General features: G+C 45.8%; 1 protein-coding gene across 1 annotated transcript; it reads left to right on the top strand.

Annotated features, from left to right (window-relative positions):
- Positions 1-4,871: 4,871 nt before the first annotated feature.
- Positions 4,872-10,808, top strand: NKX3-1 (NK3 homeobox 1). Its single transcript, XM_081889543.1, has 2 exons — positions 4,872-5,137; positions 6,306-10,808. The coding sequence occupies exons 1-2, from the start codon at positions 4,945-4,947 to the stop codon at positions 6,713-6,715; spliced, it is 603 nt and encodes a 200-aa protein (XP_081745669.1). The 5' UTR covers positions 4,872-4,944; the 3' UTR covers positions 6,716-10,808.
- Positions 10,809-22,220: the final 11,412 nt, after the last annotated feature.

The raw sequence follows: 22,220 nt of genomic DNA, 5'->3' as shown, positions 1-22,220 counted from the left end.
CAGATGGGAAGTTACTGGCAAAGGAAGCTGACTGCTAGATCTGCTTTTTAAATTGGTATTTTAAATATATTACCTTCAGTGCTAGAGGATCCAAGTTTTTTGTATAGAGTCAACGCTTTGTGTTGGCTCACCTATGAGCTAAATAGCTGTTCCTAGAAGATGCTTAGCGAAAATAAAATAAAATCCAAAATTCTTGGTTATTACCACTAGATAATCACGTTACACATCAGGGGTAATTTTGCCTGGCCTGTTCCATAATTACCAATTGAGCTCCATTTCCCAAATCTTTTTGTAATCTTGCAGGTTCTGCTGGAAAGGTTTAGTGGAGTTGATGTTCTCGTCTGCTTCCTCATTTGATCCTCACAAGAACCCTGTGAGGTAGGTTAGGCTGAGAGACAGAGAGCTTCATGGCAGAGGGAGGATTTGAACTCTGGTCTCCCAGGTCCTAATCCACCACTCTAGCCACTCTCAGGAACTTCCCTCAGAGGAAGCACTTTCCCACAGGATCCTGGACTTACTATGTCCCTGAGCAGTCACTCTCCAGTCACCATCACCAGATTCATCCTCAAAATGCTTTATTTGCCTATTCAGCAAGTTTTTAACTTACCTGTCTTTCTCTCTTTCCAAGGCAACCTGAGCAAAAATGAAATCAGAAGGAACAGTTTTGTCTCCTCCCTGTCTTCTTTGCTCTTTTTTCTCTCTACACACACATTTATAGCTTCAACAACCAAAAACCCAAACTTTCCATTCATGAAACGACTTCTCTAGTTGGCTTTTTAAAAGAAAAGCCTTCTATTTTCCCTACTCATTCCCCCACTGGTTTAAGCAGACTTCATATCCATGTATCCTTTCATGTGCTCCTTCTTTTCATCCAAATACTCATTAGTTTGAAAGGTAAATAAAACTTGATTCCCCCCTTCACATTCCTTCATTTTCTCTTGGCTTTTCCAGTCCATTATTTTTAATTTCCCTGATTCTCTTTAAAATCTCAATCTTGGTTTTTTTTTTTCAGTTTTCAGTTTAAATTTTGGGGGACTTTCTCAAAGTCCATCATCAGTCTACAATTTACTGTCCCTGTGTTATTAGGATTAAGTCTTTTTTGATCTTCTATTTTTCTTCAGTTTCCTTTTAGTTTAAAATTTAATGCTTCTCCTAACACTTTTTAGGGACAAATACCCGACTAAGATATATGTGCGCAGTATTTGAAATCAACCACAGCAGAGATCACAGATGAAAATCACCTGTGTCCCTTTTTAAAGTTGTAAACGATGAATTTCAGCAGAGTGAAATCCCTTCATTTTTTAAAAAATGAGTGAAATCCCATCATTTACTCTAAAAAAAATTCCCAATGGTTTTGAAAAGCAATCTAACCTAAACTGGTTTCAGTTGCCTTTTCAAACCTGTTTCATCTTCCCCAGCCTCCCTCTCCCAATCCCTCTGCCCATGAGCTCCTTCAGCTCCGACCAGTAAGAGGGCTAAAGCCAGCATCACAGCCAAGGACAGGCTCACTCACCGGAATGCGGCTCGCTCCTTCCGCCAACAGTAGGTCATAACCACACATAAAAAAGTCCCTTGCAGCATTAATACAGTGGGTGCAAATGTCTTTATTTTTTACATGGGGTCACTTCAGGGCTTTGATGGGAAATGAGTATTTTCTTTCCAAATTAACGTATTTTTCGCTCTATAACACGCACCCGACCATAACACGCACGTAGTTTTTAGAGGAGGAAAATCCGTAGGCTTGCCACCCGTAGGCATTTCCTCCATAACACACACAGACATTTCCCCTTACTTTCTAGGAGGAAAAAAGTGAGTGTTAGGGTGCAAAAAATACAGTAATACATTCTGGAAATACAAGGGAATTGAATTTGTAATCCACCCAAATCTCATGGATTACAAACTACAGGAACATGACCTGTACAGGAGAATAAGGGAAAGACTATGGGAAGAGGGGCTGGTTTGAATCTCAGTGGCCTCCATTGAATTATATGCAATCTGGGGCACAGCTGGAAAGGACAGCAGTTGCTTCTCACTCCTGATACTTATGCTGTGTATACACAACATTCTATGACAGAATGAATGAAGACTGGGTGCTTGTTGTTGTTTTTTTAAAAAATGGCTTACGAAGAAAGAAAGTGTGGGGGGGGGAGTAATTTTAAATCATTGCTCTTGTTTTTAGCATACTGGCTGTCTTTCCCTTGAAAATTGCTTTGTTGAAATATAATACCTGGTTGGTGAATGAGAGACAGTTAGAGGTGAGAGACCATGTGAAATTGCTTTGGATATGGTTTTATCCTGCTATTCACCACAATTGTGTAATGCATGATGTCATTCATCCATTTGCCAATGCCAATAGATTCAAAACTCTCCTAATCAGCATTCATTTTTAAAGGAATCTGCCTTGCTTGGTGCACTTCTCTCTTGCACTGGGCAGAAGAGAGAGAGCAGAAGGCTGATCTGTTAGAAGATGGTAAACTGGTATTTTCCTTTAACATTTTAGCAGCCACTGGCCCATTTGAAAACGGGGGCTGACTGGTCATATTCAAAATAAAACCACACTTGACTTGTCTAGCTTGATACCCTAACTACATATAATGTGACTGCAATGAAAGTTTTGCTTGAGATGATAGCTTGTTTGCATGACTATTCAGTAGTTATTCTTTTCATACTTGGCAGGAAAATGTCAGTGTCATGACAGATGATTTCACACTGGGCAAAAGGTTTCATTAGGGGTCCATCTGGTTCACTCTGAGAGACTGCTAAGATTTGGAATACGGTGTTATTTTGCTGTGGAACAGACTCGCTCGAAGGGTGGTGGACTCTCCTTCCTTGGAGGTTTTGAAGCAGAGGTTGGATGGCCACCTGTCATGGATGTTTTAGTTGAGCTTCCTGCATCACAAGCGGTTGGACTAGATGACCCTTGGGGTCCCTTCCAACTCTGCAATTCTATGATTTTATGAATGATAGAATCATAAAAATCTTAAAAAGCAGAGAATCGTAAAAAGCAGAATCTTAAAAAGCAGAGGCATCACCTTGCCAACAAAGGTCCGTATAGTTAAAGCTATGGTTTTCCCAGCAGTGATGTATGGAAGTGAGAGCTGGACCATAAAGAAGGCTGATCGCCAAAGAATTGATGCTTTTGAATTATGGTGCTGGAGGAGACTCTTGAGAGTCCCATGGACTGCAAGAAGATCAAACCTCTCCATTCTTAAGGAAATCAGCCCTGAGTGGTCACTGGAAGGACAGATCCTGAAGCTGAGGCTCCAATACTTTGGCCACCTCCTGAGAAGAGAAGACTCCCTGGAAAAGACCCAGATGTTGGGAAAGATGGAGGGCACAAGGAGAAGGGGACGACAGAGGATGAGATGGTGGGACAGTGTTCTTGAGTTTGACCAAACTGCGGGAGGCAGTGGAAGACAGGAGTGCCTGGCGTGCTCTGGTCCAGGGGGTCACGAAGAGTTGGACACGACTAAACGACTAAACAACAACAACATGAATGATGCCATTGTGGTTACTCCTAGACTGCAAGCCTAAAGCTGCCATCTTGTGTATACTTCCTGGGGAGGAAGCCCCACCAAATTCATCCGTGGAAGTGAGCTTCATGGCTGCAACCCCACACATAGGAACAAGGGAAGCTGTCTTATAACTGAATTAGGCCAGTGCTCCCATGTGGCTTTGTATCAATGACAGACAGTGTCTCTCTAAGGATTTTCCCCAGCAGCCTTACCTGGAAATGCCAGGGACCTAATTTGTTACCTCCTACATACAACACACGCACTCCACCACTGTGTTATAGCTGTGACCCCAATGCACATTGGTCAGATCACTGGGACTTCACTGGGACTTCCTTCTAAAGCAGAGTTAGGATGGGGGGGGGGGGGAACCAAAGGGCCAGGCTGTCAGGGCTGGAGTCAGATGCAGGTCAGCATGAAGAAGCAAAGGCAGATTTCAGTGCTCAGTCAACTTTTTATTCAAGGAAATGAACATACAACTCAGCGACTTCCCAGTAGGTCTTGCCCCTGTGCAGCAGTTGTCAGGACTGACAGTCCCTGCCTTCTAGGGCTCCTCCTCTCCCCAGCACTCTCAAACAGCATCTGAGCATCTTTGGCCTCTGTTCCACTCTCCTCATTATTCTGTGTATTCTTGGAGACAAGGCTGGAGGGGAGATTGTCGCAGCAGGAGAGGGAGACTCCCTGGATTCCTCAGCAGTCTCTTGTCCCCCTCCTCTGCTTCAGCCTTGGAGTCTGAACTGCTCCCTTTCACAGGTTCTTCCTGCTCCCAAAACTTTGTTGCCCCTTCAGCATCCAGATCCTCCTCTCAATCTTCTCCTTCTGACCTCCCCTCAGTGTTCCTTGGGGGTTCCCCACACTGGCGGAGGAAGTGGGGTGCAGTGGGTGCAGTCCACCCTGGGTGTCATCCCTGGGGGGGGTGACATCGCCGTGCCGCCTCAGGGACACTTGACCGCCCGCGGGTGCACATCTAGCTCCACCTCTGGGGTTAAATTGGGGGTGGGGGTCGGGCTGGCATTTTGATTACATGGGAGAAAGTCCCACCAAATTCTGAATAGCTTCCTTCAGCATAAGCGCGCAGAGCCTTAGGTGACGATCCTCTCTCCGCCAAAATTGACTCCGGAGGAGAAGGGCGACCCACTGGCTTCCCTCGGCCTTGCCCAATCCCTGCTGAGAAGTCGGGCGCAAGAGCGCAGCACGCCCCGCGCGGGCGAGAAATCGCGCATTCCCACTCAGTGCGCGCTGCCTCAGGATCGCAGCGGAGGAGGAGGAGGAGGATGGGTGAAGAGGCTCCCGGGCAGCGGGGAGGAGCGCCAGGCACCAATCCCGGCGAGGGGCCCGCCTGCCCTCCGCCACCCGCTATAAATGGCCCTCCGGAGGCCTCGGGAGCACAACTTTGGCCGAGCGCGGGGCGCCCCTCTCCGGCCCGTGGGTGATGGAGGCCCCCGAGGCGCGCCCGGGCGGCGCTGCGCGCCCCAAGCAGCTGACCTCTTTCCTCATTCGAGACATCCTGCGCCTCGGCGCCGCTCCCGCCTCGGAGCCCGGCGGGGAGGCGCGTCCGCCGGCGCGGAGGGATCGGCCCGGGGCCAGCCAAGCCCCCGAGAAGCCCGGCGCGGCGGGCGCGACAGGTAAGGGGAGGAAGGAGGGTCGGGCCCGGAGCTCGCTCAGTTCCCCGCTCGGGGCTTGGAAGTTCTCGGAGCAGCCGCTTAGCCTGGCCCACCTGGCAGGGGGGTTGTGCGGCTGGGAAATGGAGGAGGGCAAGGGCTCGGCGAAAGGGGAGAAACCGACAGCTGGCCCGCAGGGCTCCAGGACCTTCTGCTCACGGATCGGGCAGCGGCTAATTGAAGCCTGTCTGTCCCGAAGTGGGGGAGCAATTGCGTGTTGGGGAATTGCTTTGCAAATTTTGTAAAGTCTTGTCCATATTTTAAAAAGGAGGTCCCTGCAGGAGGAAAACTAGCATGGTTCCTGTAGTGTCTGCCGTGCTAGTCTTCAGGAAACGTCTTATATGGGGGCTATTAAAGAAATGTTTTCGTTGCCCCATTTGCAGTCTGAGATGGTGCGGTCTGTCCTGTCCCTTTGCTGCCTGAGTCTGCCATGTGAAAGGCAGAATAAGCTGAGACCAGCTCACAGTCCCTCAGGGTGAGCTTTGTGGTTGAGAGGGGATTTGATCTCTCCAACTAAGTCCAACGCTCTTAACCACAACACCCCACTGCCCCATTTGCACCTTACATCTAAAGCAGTATTTAAATAATCACAGATTTCCCTAAAGAATCCTGGGAATTGTAGTTTGTTAAGGGTGCTGAGAGGTGTTTGGGGACCCCTTGTCCCACCACAGAGCTGAGCAACCACTCCCAAAGTTGAGAAGAGGGATTGATTGTTAAACCACTCTGGGAATGGCACCTCTGCAGGGGAATAGGGGTCTCTGAACAACTTTCAGCAGCTTTGATAAACTACAGTTCCCAGGATTCTTTGTGTGGGAGTGGAATCCATGATTGCTTAGTATGGTATATTGCCATTTTTACATGCATGGCTCAGAGGGGGCCTTATAAGCAAAATGCAAAGATCAAGAAAGTACACAAAATGCTGTGTTGTCATACACACATCCCATGTGCAGAGTGATTGTGTGGTTTACAGTGCAGGATTTGCTGGGGAGATCAAGGTGGCCTAAACATGCCATTTGGTTGTAGGTTTTGTGTGTGTGTGTGTGTGTGTGTGTCCTTCCTTCCCTCACCTCCCTCCCAAATTTTTGGTATTGTTTAAATAGGTCATAACTCCCCCTTTCTGCTTCTCTACTAGATCAGTCGGCAGAGGCCTTCGTCTCTCATTCTGAGAACACCCCCAAATCCTTACCGAGACTCCCAAAGCAGCAGAAGCGTTCCCGGGCTGCCTTCTCCCACATGCAGGTCATAGAGCTGGAGAAGAAGTTCAATCACCAGAAATACCTGTCTGCACCTGAGCGAGCCCACCTAGCCAAGCACCTGAAACTCACCGAAACCCAAGTGAAAATCTGGTTCCAGAACAGAAGATATAAGACCAAGAGGAAGCAGCTGGCCTCAGAATTTGGTGGACTTGATAAGAACTCGGCAATTCCAGCCTTCAAAGAACGTGACTTCTCCAGGGCTACTCTGGCCCTTTCTGTGTACCACAGCTACCAGTATAATCCATATGTCTACTACCTGAATGGCTGGAGTCCAGTCTTGTGGTAACTAATATACTGAGTGATCTACTTGCCACAGGGTCTAAAAACACTCTTCAGCCACCACCCAGCCACTGACTTTGCTACAGTGGGGTAGATTGCAAGTCAGACTTTGCCAGAGAAAATTGGCTTCCTCCTGTTTTATTTTTTCTCCTCTGTCTTGGGACATCCAGGGAGCTCACATGGTGCTCTTGAGCTACAGCTATGGATAGTGCTATGTTTGCTTCCCATGGTGCAATCTGGGTGACATGCAAAATAAATATTATAAAATATGCCTCCATTCCTGCAAGGGATCACATCTTTCCTCGAAAGTCAGTCTGCAAAGTAATTCCCAACCTGCATATAATGTGCAGCCCGTTTCACGTGTAGGGAGAGAGATACTACTATATTGTGAGAAATGCATTGAATGATGGAAACTCCAGAAGTGTTCATCCCTAGAAGAGGCCGCCTGCTTCAGGGAAAGACCAGTGCTCAGCAGGGCAGCACATGTTTTTGGTGCAGAAAGCCCCCAGTCCAATCCCTCACGTCTCTAGTGAGAAAGATCGGGCAGTACAGCAGTCTTGAACCTTTTCTGGCCTGACACACACACCCCTTGCCCCCAAACATGGATTTGGGGACCCACTTCTTAATTATTAATATTCTTTAAATTATCAATTTGTATGGTGGCCGGGCTGCTTTTGTGGTCTGCCTTACGTCAGGCTGTGATCCAGTGGTGCAGAGAGCCAAGCTGATGCCATCCAGATGTTGTCAGACTCCAACTCCCCCCATCTCTGGCTATTTGCCATGCTGGCTGAAGCTGATGAGAGTCCAGCCCATCTGGAGGGATCCAGGCTGACTGTCCAGGCACTCCTGGGAAGGGATAAAGCTCAGGGGTAGAGCAGTTGCTTTTCATGAGGAAGGTCCTGGGTTCAAGCCCAGCATTGCCAGGTAGGGCTGGGAGAGAGATTCCAATAGGCGGCTTCCTATGACCCACCATTTGAGGTTGCAGATGATGGGTGGAGAAGGACCTTTGCCTGAGACTCTGGAACAGTGTCGGTCAGTGTGGTGACCTCTAAATATTGTTGGACTCCAGTTGCCCACCAGTCCCCTAGTCAACATGGCCAATGGTTGGGGATCACATAATGTGCTATTTAACCATGTTTGGTGGGTACCACATTGACATCTCTTGCTATGAAGAGATCCTGGCAACCAGGGTAGACAACTATGGGCAAGAGGGCCAAATAGTCTGACTTGGTGAAACCCAACTCCTTGTGTTTCTTTGTTGTGTCACTGTATGATGAGCAGTTTCCTATCACAACAGAGAACTCCAATCAAGTTTCATGCATTTCTTTCAGTGCAGAGGTTCAGCACCTTCACACTGCCTTTTGTGTTTCGGGGTGAATTACTGCTGTGGCTTTGCTTTGTTTTTATGTAAAATGTATGCCCAGAGCAATTACGCAAGACTGTGGAAAGCTGCCTTATACAGAATCAGACCACTGGTCCACCTAGTTCAGTATTACACTGACTAGCAGTAGCTCTCTAGAGAGGAACATTTCTTACCTGGGGCTTCCTGCACTCTGCTGCTGAGCAGAGATTTAACTTTCTGCTTTTTCTTTCCCAGAAAGCAAGTCTCTTCTGGGATATGAGATGGAGCATGTATTCAATTTTATTTCCATGGAACGGTGTCTGTGCTTTGGCTAAGACATCAGGAAAACCCTGTGTTTAAAGAGAGGCAAGAGAGAGTGAGCTTCCCTCAAGGAAAAAATCTGTTAGGTGGGGATGGAAGGTCTCTGTTTCCCAGCCTTCAAATACAGCTGTTTGGGGTGGTTTCTTCTACCTCCATTGTGCTTGAGTTTAGTGGCTGCAATGGTGGTGTAGATGTTTTTGAAGTGGCCAGCTCTGAATAGTGCAGCACACAGCTCCCCATCTTTCATAACCTTTAGGAGACATCAGAAGGCAGCCCTGGGTGGGATTTTAAAAAAATGTTTAATGTTTTGTCATGCTTTTATATATGTTGGAAGCCACCCAGAGTGGCTGGTGCAACCCAGTCAGATGGGAGGGCTATAAATAATAAAATTATTATTATTATTATTATTATTATTATTATTATTATTGAATAGGGTGTCCCTATTTTCATGAGAGAAATGTTTGAGGGTATGTACAATTCCTTCTGAGCACATACCCTGCAAGTGTGCCGGTTTTCCAGGGACAGTCCTGGAATTACAGAAGCTGTCCCAGTTTCTGATTTTCCTTTTTCCTCCCCTCCACGTCTTGGAGAATAATTAAAGGTGTGTGCATGTTTGCAGGTGCAAAAACAGAGACCTGTTTCTACTGAAAATAAAATACCTGCACCAAATGCAGGAAGCAGTGAATCTGGCACATGAAGCTCTTCCTATAATTTTGAAGGAAAGGTCACCAGTCCATTTTCAATTCTTTAATTGCAATGCTTTAGCAGCCAGCCATTTTTAAGGAAACACATGGAGTGTTGATTCCTTTATTGTAGATGGAACCTTACACTGTCAACACAGAAGTAAGTCCTACTATAATCAGTGGAGTTTACTCCCTGGTATGTTCCTGATCATTCTCACAGTTTTCATCATCATCATCATCATCATTATTTATTATTATTTCTGACAATTACTATATCCCACCTTTTCCCCTGACAGGGACTCAAGGCGGTTTACAGCTAGAATTTTATTTCATTCTATTTATATGTGGAAGGTGTTGTACATGATCCCTTCCCTCACACATTTTTTCTTTACAACACTCCTGTGAGGTAGGTTTGGTGGAGAGGCTGTAATTGGCTCAAGGTGACTGATGTAGATGTGTATATGACATCTAGGTGTTTGGCAAGATCAAACGCAGGGGAAACTTCCTGGCGTGGAATAGGATGTCCCTCGTTTCATGGGAGAGATCTTGGAGGGCATGAGAGCATCAAAACATCAAGTCCTCTTGCTCCTTGGGGACTTGTGCAAAGTGCATTCAAAACCTGTGGTAGCAATTGAGCCTTGCACACCAGCCATGCTAAGCTGTGGACAGCTGAACTTTTAGAAGTTTAAGAAGGAAAACAATTAGAGGAGCAAACGCAGCCTGTAGCCATTGGACTGCCTCACAAGTACTTTTTATTATGCTTGTGCATGGATTTCACATTTAAAACCTGCCCAGAAATGGGACAGAGCTGACTTCAGGCTATATATACACCATACATTTAAAGTACATGAGTCCCCTCACCCACCCAATCCAAGAATGCTGGGAACTGTAGTTTGTTAAGGGTGCTGTGAATTATAGCTCTGTGATGAGTAAACTGTTTTTGTTCCTTACTCCTACTTTCTGGGGTACTTGACAGAGCACTGAAGCAAAGCCTGCACCTTTCTTTTATTTTCTTTTATTGTAGGTTTGTTTGTCTTACACAGAAGACACAGCTTCCTGTGATGGCAGTAAACAAGCATCTCTTCTGTGATGCAGTCCTCTTCCACACATAACTTCTCTTCTCACTAAAATCAAGCATATTTGAGGGAAGCCCCCCCCCCCAGCCTTCTCTGACATGCAGAAGCAGGAGCTGCTACCTTCCGTTTGAAGTGGTGCAAACAGAATCAGTCTTAGTGACTTATAAAAAGGCCGGTTGCTCAAAATCACACAATTTATGCACCATAAAAAGATCAAATCCAGCCTGTAAGCAAATACTATGCTTAGTTGCTTCCTTTAGCATAGTTTATAATCCAGTTGTTTGCACATTTACTTGGAAGTAGGTCCTGTTTTATTAAGTAACGTTTACTCATGTGTATATGTTTCCAGGCTAATGAGTCAATCGTCTGTATCCCCACTCAGAAGTCCAAGTGAGTTCAGTTAGGCTTCAGATAAGTTTTGCTTTTCAGAGCAATCCTATACATCTTCAGCCAAAAGCCAATCCTTTTCCACACTGTGTTCCACGAGACCTATTCCAAATAAGTGTGTTTGCTTAGAATTAACCTTAATCTGCCTTAATCAAGAGATGGTGGCACTAATCCATGCTAGAGTCACCTCAAAGAAGTTTGTTTTATTCCTTCTGTTCCTTTCTCTAAAGAACAATAAATTGAGACAATAAGCTGTATAAGCTTCCCAGATAAAGGCATTTTTTACTTCTCTACTATTGTTGGAATTGACTCTCTTGTTGACAGCCACACAAAATGGTATGCATATCAGCAAGAAGTCTGACTGAACAATTTATATGTTAAAACCTACTTTGGAGTTCTGGATTTCACAAGTATATCAGCAAGTGTCGGACTGTGTGTTAGCCTTTCACACAGTTAGATGTGCCGCTTATGAGCACAAAAACAATTCCCATATCTGACGAACATTCACTAACTGTGCAATCCTATAGGTGGGACACTTGGAAGTAAGCCCTGTCAAGTTCAACAGGTCTCTCTGAGTTCAGTGGGACTTACTTCTGACTAGGCATATAACTGTGTTGTAAACCCCTAAGAAACTTGATTGATATCAGAAAGCTGATATGTTGTGGGAGGGACATTTAGAATGTATGCACACTAACCCATTTGTTACACAAATGTTTCTTCTAGGGCTGCTGGTTGAGTCAGGTTTCTTAGTTGCTTAGTCCTCTGCCTTGCATTTTAACCAATCAATTGTATATTAGTGTGCATACTGCTAAAATCTCAACAGAAGTGCCTTTGTGAGATATTGAAGAAAGTGTGAGATAAGTTATGATTGAATAAATGTTGCTGTTTGCTGGAAGGAAAAGCTATCTTGAGTATTTTCTGTTTAATTTCTCATTGCAGTCATGCAACAGAACCAAAATCACCTCAAGAAATACAGAGAGATGGAGCGGGGGAGGGAGACAGATGTGTGCCCTTAAATCCCAGCCTCACCAGTTAAAATGTATATCCAATCATCAGTGAAACCAGGGACTTTCAGGTTTTTTTCCTGAGAAACATGGAGGTTTCTTGAAAGCTTCTCTAGAGCAGGGATGGAAGGATCTATCCATTTTAGTGGGTGTGGTTTGGAGAAAGTTGCCTGGGAGGCCAAAGTGGAGGTTGCTCCCCCCGGGTTAAGGCTTGCTCCTTTGTTGGGGACACATGATGTTCCCAAGATTCTTGGACTCCAGCTCCCACCTAGCAACACATTCCCCACATCTGATCTAAAGGCAAGGGGGCATTATTAGACAGTCTTCACTGCACCACTGATAGGCATTTTTGTGTTCTGCTTGTTAGCATCAAAAAGCCATTTGGCTGAGTACTATTGCAGCTCTTACGATCTGTCATTCACTGTGAAATCATTGGCATAACACCAAACTATGTGGGGGCCCACAGCACAGTGCTGCCAGTGACCCCCTCCCACAGCACACACAAGACTGGGTCCCCTTCAAAAGCAGCACAGCTACCCAGCCTCTGCTAAAACATCTGTCTGGGCCAAGACGGCAGCAGCAGAGCTGGTCCAGGTCAGTGAGGGTCTCTTCTGAGGGTCCCTCAGTCAGTGCCCAACTTGGCCGACTTGACACCAGTCCTGCTGGCAGCACTTCTTGTGATACTCGACAGTCATAGAGGCTGATTGCAATACAAATTTGGGATGGCCTCATGCTTGGAGCAGGTCCAGTACTAAGAGTAAAGAAGACGCTTTGTGTGAACAGGGCCTATAAAAAATAACAATTGCTTGTTTTCTAACCGTTCAGAATGTAGCTTATCCTATCTGCAGGAAACCTTTTCCCAGCTTTTTTATCTTGTTATTAGAGCCTATATATTCTGGATGATGCAGCCCCCGCTCTTCACCAGCACGAAGAGCAGAAGGTCATCGCCAAACAGTTAGAACAATGTTTCGAAGCCCAGCCTGCTGCTTATCCACTTTGGAGAAGGTGATTGTGCAATGCAGAGCCAGAGATTGATTTCCAGTCCCTCTGCCTTTCACCAAACAAGCTGCTCTTTTAAACACAAGACCAGGCTATTAGGACATAAATCTATTGGGATGGAGGACTTATTTCAACATTGCTCTCTATCTCTTATGATGGTTGCACCATCGCTCTCAGAGGATTGCTTTCTGCTGCCAGGACATCCGTCCATTTAGCTCAGGAATGTCTATATTGACAGGTGGTGACTCTGTGGTTCCAGACAGGAATACTTCCCAGCCCTAACTGCAGTTGGCAAGCATTTCACCTGGTGCTGTAGCTCAGTGGTAGAGCAATTGCTTTGCATGCGGAAGGCCCCAGGTTCATCTCCAGATCAGAGTGGGACAGTCCCCTACCTGAGACCCTGAGGAACTACCATCAAGGCAGATACTACTGAGCTAGAAGCAGCTTCCTATATTAAGCACACAGAGCATGTGCTCTGCCAGTGACCTACAGCCTCTCCCCGATAACTACATATATCATCTGCCAAATCACCAAGTCCAGCTCCCTCAAGCATGAAAAGCATACAAAAGTCCTCAATGCCTTTTGATGCTTTCGGTGGCACATTGACAACACAGAAAAGATGGAATGTCAACTCTTTATTGCTTTACATCAGCACTTGCACATCACAGGTGATGGGGCGCATTTGGGAAAGGCCATAACTCAGTGGTAGAGCATATGCTTTGCATGCAGAAAGTCCCAAACTGAATCCCCAGCATTTCCAAAAGGGTTCAGAACACCCCAGTCTGAAACTGTGGAGAGCTCCTGCCAGTGTAGACCATACTGAGCTAATGTTCTGGGCTGATGTTCTTGTTCATACAAGGCAGCGGCCTTAATTCCTATGGAGAAGGCCTGTAGCTCAGCATTCCCCAACATCTTCCAGCAGAGCTGGGAATACCCTTTGTCTGGAACCCAGGAGGGCTGCTACAAGTCGTCATTATTCCATTTCTTAAGAGACAATGGAGTGTGCCTCCAGGGGTGAAGTCAAACAGCTGTGCTAGCAGCACCAAAGTGACAAGCCTGGGCAGTGTGTCTGGAGGTCCTGGGATGCCCAGGTGAGAAGACGTCCTTCTCTGCCTCGCTGATGTGGTCCAAAGGAAGGCAGAGCAATACATTTAGCACCAGCTTGGCTGCAGGAATCATACAAGGTGCCATCCAACCATCTTAGGGACTCCACTCCAAATTTGTGTAGGGTTTACTCCTTAGCTTTTTCTTCTCCCGAATACATCCCGCAAGACAGCTCAGGTTTAGGATCAGAGTCTTCCTTCTCTTAAATGGGCTCCCTTCCCAGGTGATGGAGCCCTACCTGCCCACTGCAAGGTACTGTAAGCAGCACTCAATGAAATACAGCAATCTGATTAGTTATGAGGCAGCTTCCTATGCTCCTGCTTATCTTACTTAAAATGTTCCTATGCGGTTCTTCATTTAAATGATCCCAGAGCAGTTCACAGCACATGAACATAATGCAATAAAATCCACATAATAGTAGACTAGTTTCTTCACACTCACGCATCTCTCACTATCCTCCATCCAGGCTAGCAAGAAGCCTTATCATAGTTCAAGGAGACTTTCCAGCTAGGCAGAAAACTGTAGGAAGATACAAAGCAGGACCTGTGAGGGGTTGGGCCCTGGGGAGAGGCCCACGGGCCAGGAAGAGAGGCCTGGGGAGCCACATTTGGCCCAGGTGCTTGACATTCCCCATCCTAGCTTTGCATGTTTACCTCGGGAGGCCAGCCAAATGCGCAGTTAGCAGGAAGGTATTTCCACAGCTGGTGTTGGCAGCTGCAGGTATGGCAGCCATGTGCAGCATGGCAAGGGGGCACATGGCCTTGTGAAGCCCTGCACATATTTTTCTCAATGCATGAAAGGCAAAGTCATGTAAACTATAATAGGCTGTTCCTGAAACTTCCTACCAATTGGTAAGGAGAAGTGAAACAATATTTTAATCACAAAAGAGAAGGTCAAAAATGTTTTTTTTGTAGGGAGAGTAACAAAAAGGGCTTTATGCTTTGATAACCAAATCCAAGCGTGTTAATGAAGGATCTAAAATCACAACAATGTAAAATGGAAACGATACACTTCCTCTTGATGAATGGGCAAGAGGAAGACCCACCCCAGCTTATGGAGACATTAACGTTTTCTCCAGCATTAACACAACAGACTCTTGTTTGCAAGCTACTGGAAAAAGGAGGCATCATTCAATGTCTGTCAGCGTGCGTCACACTCCACCGCTAACATCTCTATCCAGATGAAATGGTGTCGAAGGCTGACATAACATTTACACTTGTTCATGCCAAATTGTTTTATTTCACGCTACAGAAAAAGGAGCTGCTTTGGGATAACATTGGACTGACATTTGCATGCAATCAAATGCACACTTGGCAGGCAGGCTGAGTCAGAGCGCCAAGAGAAAGCGTCTACTTAACAGAAGGAACGCTTGCAGAGCAGAGGGATGTGGGAACCCATTGACACCAGCAGGCTAATGTGGTTCCCTTGCCTTAGGGCTGATTTTGGGTTCAAGGTGGGCTCTAGGCAAGCGTTGTCTGCTGACTACTCCCAAGATCATCATCATCATCATCATCATCATCATCATTATTTACTTGTACCCCACTCATCTGACTAGGTTGGCCCAGCAGTCTGGGCAGCTTCCAACAGAATGTAAAAGAACACATGGTGCACCAGACATTAAAAGTTTCCAGATACAGGGCTGCCTTCAGATGTCTATGGAAGGTCATCTAATTGGTTATCTCTTTGACATCAGATGGGAGGGTGTTGCACAAAGTGAGAGGGCATTCTACTGGTGTCCTCCTGATATCAGCGCCCCATCACAGGCATACAGGAGCTCTGGAATCTGACATGCACCATTTTAGATCTACCACAATGCCAACTGGTCCTGGTTTTGTCCCCACCCTCCTCCCTGCTGAGTTCTACAAGGGCCAATACTGAGACTAAGGAGGAAGCTCAGCCAATGGCCTGGTGAATGAAAGCTCCCCGTATACAAATACTAATACTAATGAAGGTAAACAGGGGTGTCCAGGGGACACTGTTTTGAGTTTTCTAAGGAAAGAGTGGGATGTAACAACTATCATCATCATCAATGGAAGAGTGTACGCCACAGAAATAACCAGGGCCACCTATAGACCAAACAGCAAAACAGAGTAAGAGCATTTCTTCAACTTTTGAATATTTGCAGACCATTTCACAATCTGCTGCATGAATTATCCCCATCAGATAAGACAAAAAATTTACAGGCTAGGTTCAAAAAATTCTATATTTATTCATGCAAATTGAACTGTTTATACCATTTGTTTTGGCTGTTGCTGAGACAGTTAACTTATGAAACATATCTTTGAGCTCAGTGTTGCCTCCCTCACCTCCCAGCCTGGTGCTGGAAGCAGTTCCCTGGGTCATCTGCCTCTAAATCTGGCCCTATTGACAACCCCTTCAGATGGATTGATATTTTTGGAATAAGCCTCCCTCATAATCTAGAACATGGGTTCTCAGATATTTGGAGTCTGGAGTCACATTTGCAAATCTAAGAAACTGTTGTGGGCACCACAAAGCACCCATTTCACAGATGAAAAACAGGTCATGCTCAGAACACACACACACACCTCCCAAATAAAGCTGGCAACGCACACCATATACATACAACAGGCAATCTCCCAACCAAACAGCAAAATGCAACAACAACAATAACAAAACCACACCAACAATTTTAAAGTATTAAAAATGGTATGGCAAGGAGGCCTTGGCAGGCACCAAGGAGGAGATGGTGGTACCCATAGATGCCATGTTGAGAACCCCAGAGCCATCATCCCTTGCAGCAATTTGATGGATTCAAAAATCAAGGAAAACTTTTGTAATTTTGGCAGATTATGAGCTAAGCCCCCAGGATAGTAGCGTTGCTCACTACTCTGACCTCTGACCAGCTAAGAGCCGCCTGCTGTTTAAGTGGATTGTTGGGTGAAGGCCGGTCTCTTTCACACCTTGCACCATCCAGCCCTGAAGTGCTGGAGCAGAGCAGATGCATTGCAAGGCTCAGGGACTCACCTCAGTGCTGACCTCCTGACTATAAAATCAGAAGCAGAGATTAAAGGTGGGACAGGAGGAATACTTTGCAGGATGTATATAAAACACAGATTGCCAAAGTACTGTTTCCTGTGTTTTGCCATGGTGGAGTGGGGAGGGGGAAATATTTTCAGTCACTCCCAAAAACCCTTGCTGAATTATTTTCTCTGTTCTTACAGGGGGAGGGAGGGAAGAAGAAGCCAAAAACACTCCTGCATTTCTTTAATAAGGGATACCATGCCACAGAGACAAGCAGAAAAGGATAATTCAACAAGAAAAATAAACCAGAAGGCAGTTTTTCAAATATATCTGGACATAATCAGCAAACCCAGGAGTTCTTGGATGAGACCCAGTATATAACTGTTAGATATTATAGGCAGTGGAAGCTGAAGTTGAAAATTAAACTGTTGATACCATAACTGGTTGAAAATGTTGAAAATGATCAAAGGGATGGAGCAACTTCTCTTTGGGACTTTTCATCATCATCATCATCATCATCATTTATTACCCCGCCCATCTGACTGGGTCTCCCCAGCCACTCTGGGCAGCTTCCAACCAAATATCAAAAACAATACAACAATTTCAGTGTAGAGCAAAAGCAAGTAAGTAGCAACATGACAGAGGTTTATAGAATTCTGCAAAAGTGGGAAAAGTGGGTAGTGAAAAGTTCTTTTTCCTTGCTCAGAACACTGGAACTCAAGGCCTTCCAATGAAGCTGAATGTTGGAAGATTCAGGACCAATAAAAGAAAATATTTCTTCATGCAGCACGTAGCTAAAGTATGGAATTCATTACCACCAGAGACAGGTTGAGTGGCTTTAAAAGAGGATTGGAGGATAATCCTATCAGTGGTTACTAACCTCGATAGCTATGTTCTACTGAAATCACAGTCAGGCAAAGGGCTATTGTCTTGCTTGCCAGCTTCCCTTTGGCACCTGGTTGGCCACTGTGAGAATAGGAAACTGGCCTAGATGGCCCCTGCCTTGATCCAGCAGCCTCTTCTGCTGTTCTTGTGTGATGCCCAGAACTAGACACACAGTGTGCTTTGTTTGAGAGGCATGGCTTGTGTTTTCAACTAGAGGACACAGAAGCATTGTAAGATACTCTACTGAGGAGTTACCAGATAAGTTGATTGTGTCATCTGAGCCTAAGCTGTAATAAAAAAAAGTTACATAGAGGTGGAACACATTTTTCATCTAATGCAGTTAAATTTTGTACCATTTGCATCTCTTGGTTGTATCCATTGGCAGTTCTTCTGCCGCACAGATAACATTATTGAATATTTGCAACACTTTCTCTTTTTGCTGGTCTTGTAAACGTTCTTCTCTGAGACGCCAAAAGTAAGCTACTTTCTCACCTTGGCAAAGTATTGGGGAGATGCATCAATCAAGTGGTCAGGAAACACTAACAAAGACAACCTTGACTGACCCTGAAACAAACAAGCTATTGCTCTTATCGAGGGGGAAATTCCATGTGAAAGTGGAATGACATCACAGCCTCCCCACTGGGTATTTTGTATCTAGATACCAAGAGATTTAAGGCTCCAAACCTTTAGCAGCTTTGCTGTGAGTAAGCCCATTGAACTCTATGAAATTTACTCATACATACACAAGTACTCCATTAGTTAAATACTCAGACATCAGAGGTTTTGTCAGCATGATTAGCTAGTGACACCAAACCTAATGTAATCTGTAATCTTTAGCTGGTTAAAATTATAGGTGGAGAGTTGTATCCAATGTTTGTTGTTGTTGTTGTTGTTGTTGTTCTATTATCGGTATCCTACCCATCTGACTGGGTTCCCCCAGCCACCTTGAGCAGCTTCCAACAAATATAAAAGCATAATAAAACATCAAATATTAAAAACTTCCCAATACAGGACTACCTTCAGATGTCTTCTAAAAGTTGTATGGGTTTTTTAAAAAATCTTCTTGACATCTGAAGGGAGGGCATTCCACAGGGAGGGCGCTGCTACTGGGAAGGTCCTCTGCCTGCTTCCCTGTAACCTCACTTCTCGCAGTGAGGGAACAGCCAGAAGGCCCTTAGTGCTGGACCTCAGTGTCCAGGCTGAATGCTGGGGGTGGAGATGTTACTTCAGGTATACTGGGCAGAGGCCGTTTGGGGATTTAAAGGTCAGCACCAAAACTTTTAATTGTGCTCAGAAAAGTACTGAGAGCCATTGTAGATCCTTTATATGGTCCCAGCTGCCGCTCCCAGTCACCAGTTTAGCTGCTGCATTCTGGATTACTGGTAGTTGTAGATTTTGAGTCACCTTCAAAGGTAGCCCCAGGTACAGCGCGTTGCAGTAGTCCAAGCAGCAGATAACCAGAGCAAGACAGTTTGAGGGCAGGTTGGGTCTCAGCCGGCATACCAGATGGAGCTAGTAGACAGCTGCCCTGGACAGCTGTGAGTCCAAAATGACCCCAGGCTGCCACCTGTTCCTTCAGGGACACAGTTACCCATTCAGGACCAGGGAATCATCCACACCCACACCTGCCCCCCCATCCCCCAGAAACAGTATTTCTGTCTTGTCAGGATTCCACCTCTGTCCATCATCTGAGAGATTCAGCAGTACCAGGAAATAGCTTTCACCTTTGTCCCTAGCCTGCCAAAGTAGGTTAGTTATACTCAGAGCAAGCACACCAAAATTAATGGACATGACTATCTACTCAGAGTAGATCCAGTGAAAGTGCAGATTAAATACATGAAAGTGCATTAACCAACATTTGTTCCTTGCTCTTGAATCTTCTCCCTAATTGTCCATACAAGATCCACAGGACAGGGACCTTTATCTTGCTTATTTTGCTCTGCCATGTGCCAAGTACACTTGATGATATCGTTACATGCCACGCTCACCACCACAGTGGTGCCAGATTCCAGGGGTTCCAGGACCCAGGGTCTATGTTTCCTTTGGAAATGAGGCACAGTGGAGACTGAGGTGTCTGTATGATATAGGGTTGTATTTACACATATACAACCTTAGTCTAGGTGGACGGAGTGCAGAGCATTCACATGCTAAGAGGGCCTGGCCTTTTCCATAAGGGCAGCTTTGGATTCAAAGACAGCACAAAAGCCATGCTCTTTGTTTCTTTGTTACCGCTTGTCCCAGCCAGCCCACCAGGTCTTCACCCTCTTCTTCACAGAGTCGAAGGATCTGTGCCCATGACACAGAGCTGGAGGAAGCCTCCCCACTTTGCCTGGCAGTCTTTGCCCTCCTTGATGGGCCATCACTGGCCTTTGTTCTCCCAATGACTCCCGTTGAGCAGGCTTGGCTTGTTAGCACAACTAATTCCAGGGGGCTTGGCACAGTTTAATCAAACCTTGATTAATTCTATCATTTACTAAATCCAGGAATTATGGGGAGGATCTGGCACTTAGGAGTTTAAGAGATCATTGCCCCCCACCAACTTTATAAACAATGCTCCATCTGGAACCGAATTTAGGACTGTGTGGGTGCTTCTCCTGCACGGGTTGCTGAGCTGAGGGGGTACCACAGGGCACCATAACTATGACATCGTGCACATGCAGAACAGAAGGTAAGAGGTGAGGGTGCCAAATTTTGGGCTCGCACAGGGCACTGCTGAAATTTGAAATACCAAATCTGCCCTTTCCAAATAGACACTTCTAACAACTGCACTTTCTCTCTAAGCACTGATAACAGTTAAAGTAAGAGGAAGTGCCTGGACAGAGATAAGTTTAAGGAGTTTTTCACTGTTTGGTTGGGCAATCTGGCCAGGTGCTGAAAGAACTGGGCAAATGAAATAACCAGGTGAGAGTCTCCTTATTTATTATTTCAATCCTCAACTGCCTCCTTCTCAAAACACGAAGAAGCAAAGAGACCGCAAGCAGCTCACTGAAAACCTGGGCTGCCTTCCAGACACCCTAGTATATCAAACTTCGCACCAACCATTAGTGTTTCCTTTCCTCCCTGCTGGGTATGTAGTAAACAAACCTGAGGTTATCAGTATCTGTGAACCAGCCTGATAACCCTAATCTTTTTTCTAGTGACTCAGAGGCTACTCATCCAAAGTTTGGTTTATTTAAGGTGTTGCTACATAAAGGGGTGCATTTTATATAGTTTTGTTCCAAAATAATAAAAAGTAAATAATTAAAATATTAGCTGAGCTCCTAAACATGCCAAGGAATATAAGTAAAGGTAAAGGGACCCCTGACCATTAGGTCCAGTCGTGACCGACTCTGGGGTCGCAGCGCCCACTCAATAAAATAAAGGGTTGTAGCCACTGCAAGTCCTACTCTGAGTAGATGCTTTGAAGTTAGAGAACATGGCTAACTTAGGTTTATTAAGTTCACTGGGTTTGCTCAGAGAAGAACTTAGTTGGATGCAACTGGAAATATGCTTCTGTCAATAGTTTAAACTTCTACAAACCCACCAACAGGAACAGAATGTGGTCCTTCATATTTCAGCGGCACCCTGTGCAAGGCCAAAATCCAGTGCCCACACCTCACCTCTTGCCTTCCATTCCGCTCAATTCACTGTATCATGGGTGCAACGCCCTGCCGTGCCCCCTAGGCTTAGCACCCAGTGCAGCAGAAGCAGTCACGTTGCCCTAAATCTGCCTCTGCCACTAAGACCTGGAGAACCTGCCTTCTCTGTTATAGACCTGCATAGAATCATAGCATTGAAGAGTGTGGATGGGACCCCAAGGATCATCTAGTCCAACTGCTGCAGTGCAGAAATCCTGCCCACGGCCATCCCTGGGGCGGGGGGTGGGGGGCGCTGGAGCCACCAACCTTCTGGTTAACAGCCAGGTGCACAGACCCATTGCTCCCCCTGAGGTCTTCATCTGAGATACCTAGAGCTGTGCCAAAATTTATGGGGGGGATCTTCATAACATTTCTGAGAAATATTGGGGAAGGGGTTCATTTATGATGTACCACCATGGGATGGCAAAGCTCCCTTGCTCTACCACTTAGCATGTGGCTGAAGAGAGCAGCACAGCAGAGGGAGTTCTTTTTTTGAGGGTTGGGGTGGGGGTGTTGTAAGGGCAAGTTGTGGCAAACTGAACTTAAAACTGGAACAATTAGAAACTGAGAAAAACTGAAATTGACAGATCCATCCATCCCTAGCTGTGGAATGCTGCCTTCATGTCCTGCTTACAGACTTCCTCAAGATATCAGGTTGCCACTGTGGGAGACAAGATGCTCACCTAGATGGACCTTTGGTCTAATTTAACAGGGCTCTTCTTGTGCTCTTATAGCCCTTCTCTAAAAGAGAAGAACAACCACCAGAAATTATTGAGACGTTTTTGGCATCTGTCTGTCTCAAGAGACAATGGAGTGCACCTCCAGTGATGAAGTTAAAACAAAAGAGAATCTGCTGTGGCTGTAGAGACCGGGGTTTTTGCATCACCCAAGTGACTTCCCCGAGGTGCAAGCCTGGGCCATATATCTGGAGTTCCTGGGCTGCCCAGACAGCGTCTCAGCACTCTCAACCCCCACTCTCAACCTCAATGATGGGGTCCAAAGGAAAGCAGAGCAATACATTTGGCACTGGCTTGGCTACAGGAGTTGCCAGAAGGAGGCTTACAATGTGCCAATGCAGCCGTCTGGACTGTGTAGGATTTACTCCTGAGCCT

This window comes from Podarcis melisellensis (genome assembly GCF_964234715.1).
Source record: "Podarcis melisellensis genome assembly, chromosome: 15".
Classification (NCBI taxonomy): domain Eukaryota; kingdom Metazoa; phylum Chordata; class Lepidosauria; order Squamata; family Lacertidae; genus Podarcis; species Podarcis melisellensis.
Note: the sequence above shows the minus strand (reverse complement) of the source record. Positions and strands in the feature narration are given on the sequence as shown.

What these genes read in the sequence shown, in the direction of transcription:
- NKX3-1 (XM_081889543.1), top strand. Translation starts at nt 4,945, where the DNA reads ATGGAGGCCCCCGAGGCGCGCCCGGGCGGCGCTGCGCGCCCCAAGCAG. An exon ending in CGGCGCGGCGGGCGCGACAG is followed by an intron (nt 5,138 to 6,305) that starts GTAAGGGGAGGA and finishes CTTCTCTACTAG; the next exon opens with ATCAGTCGGCAGAGGCCTTC.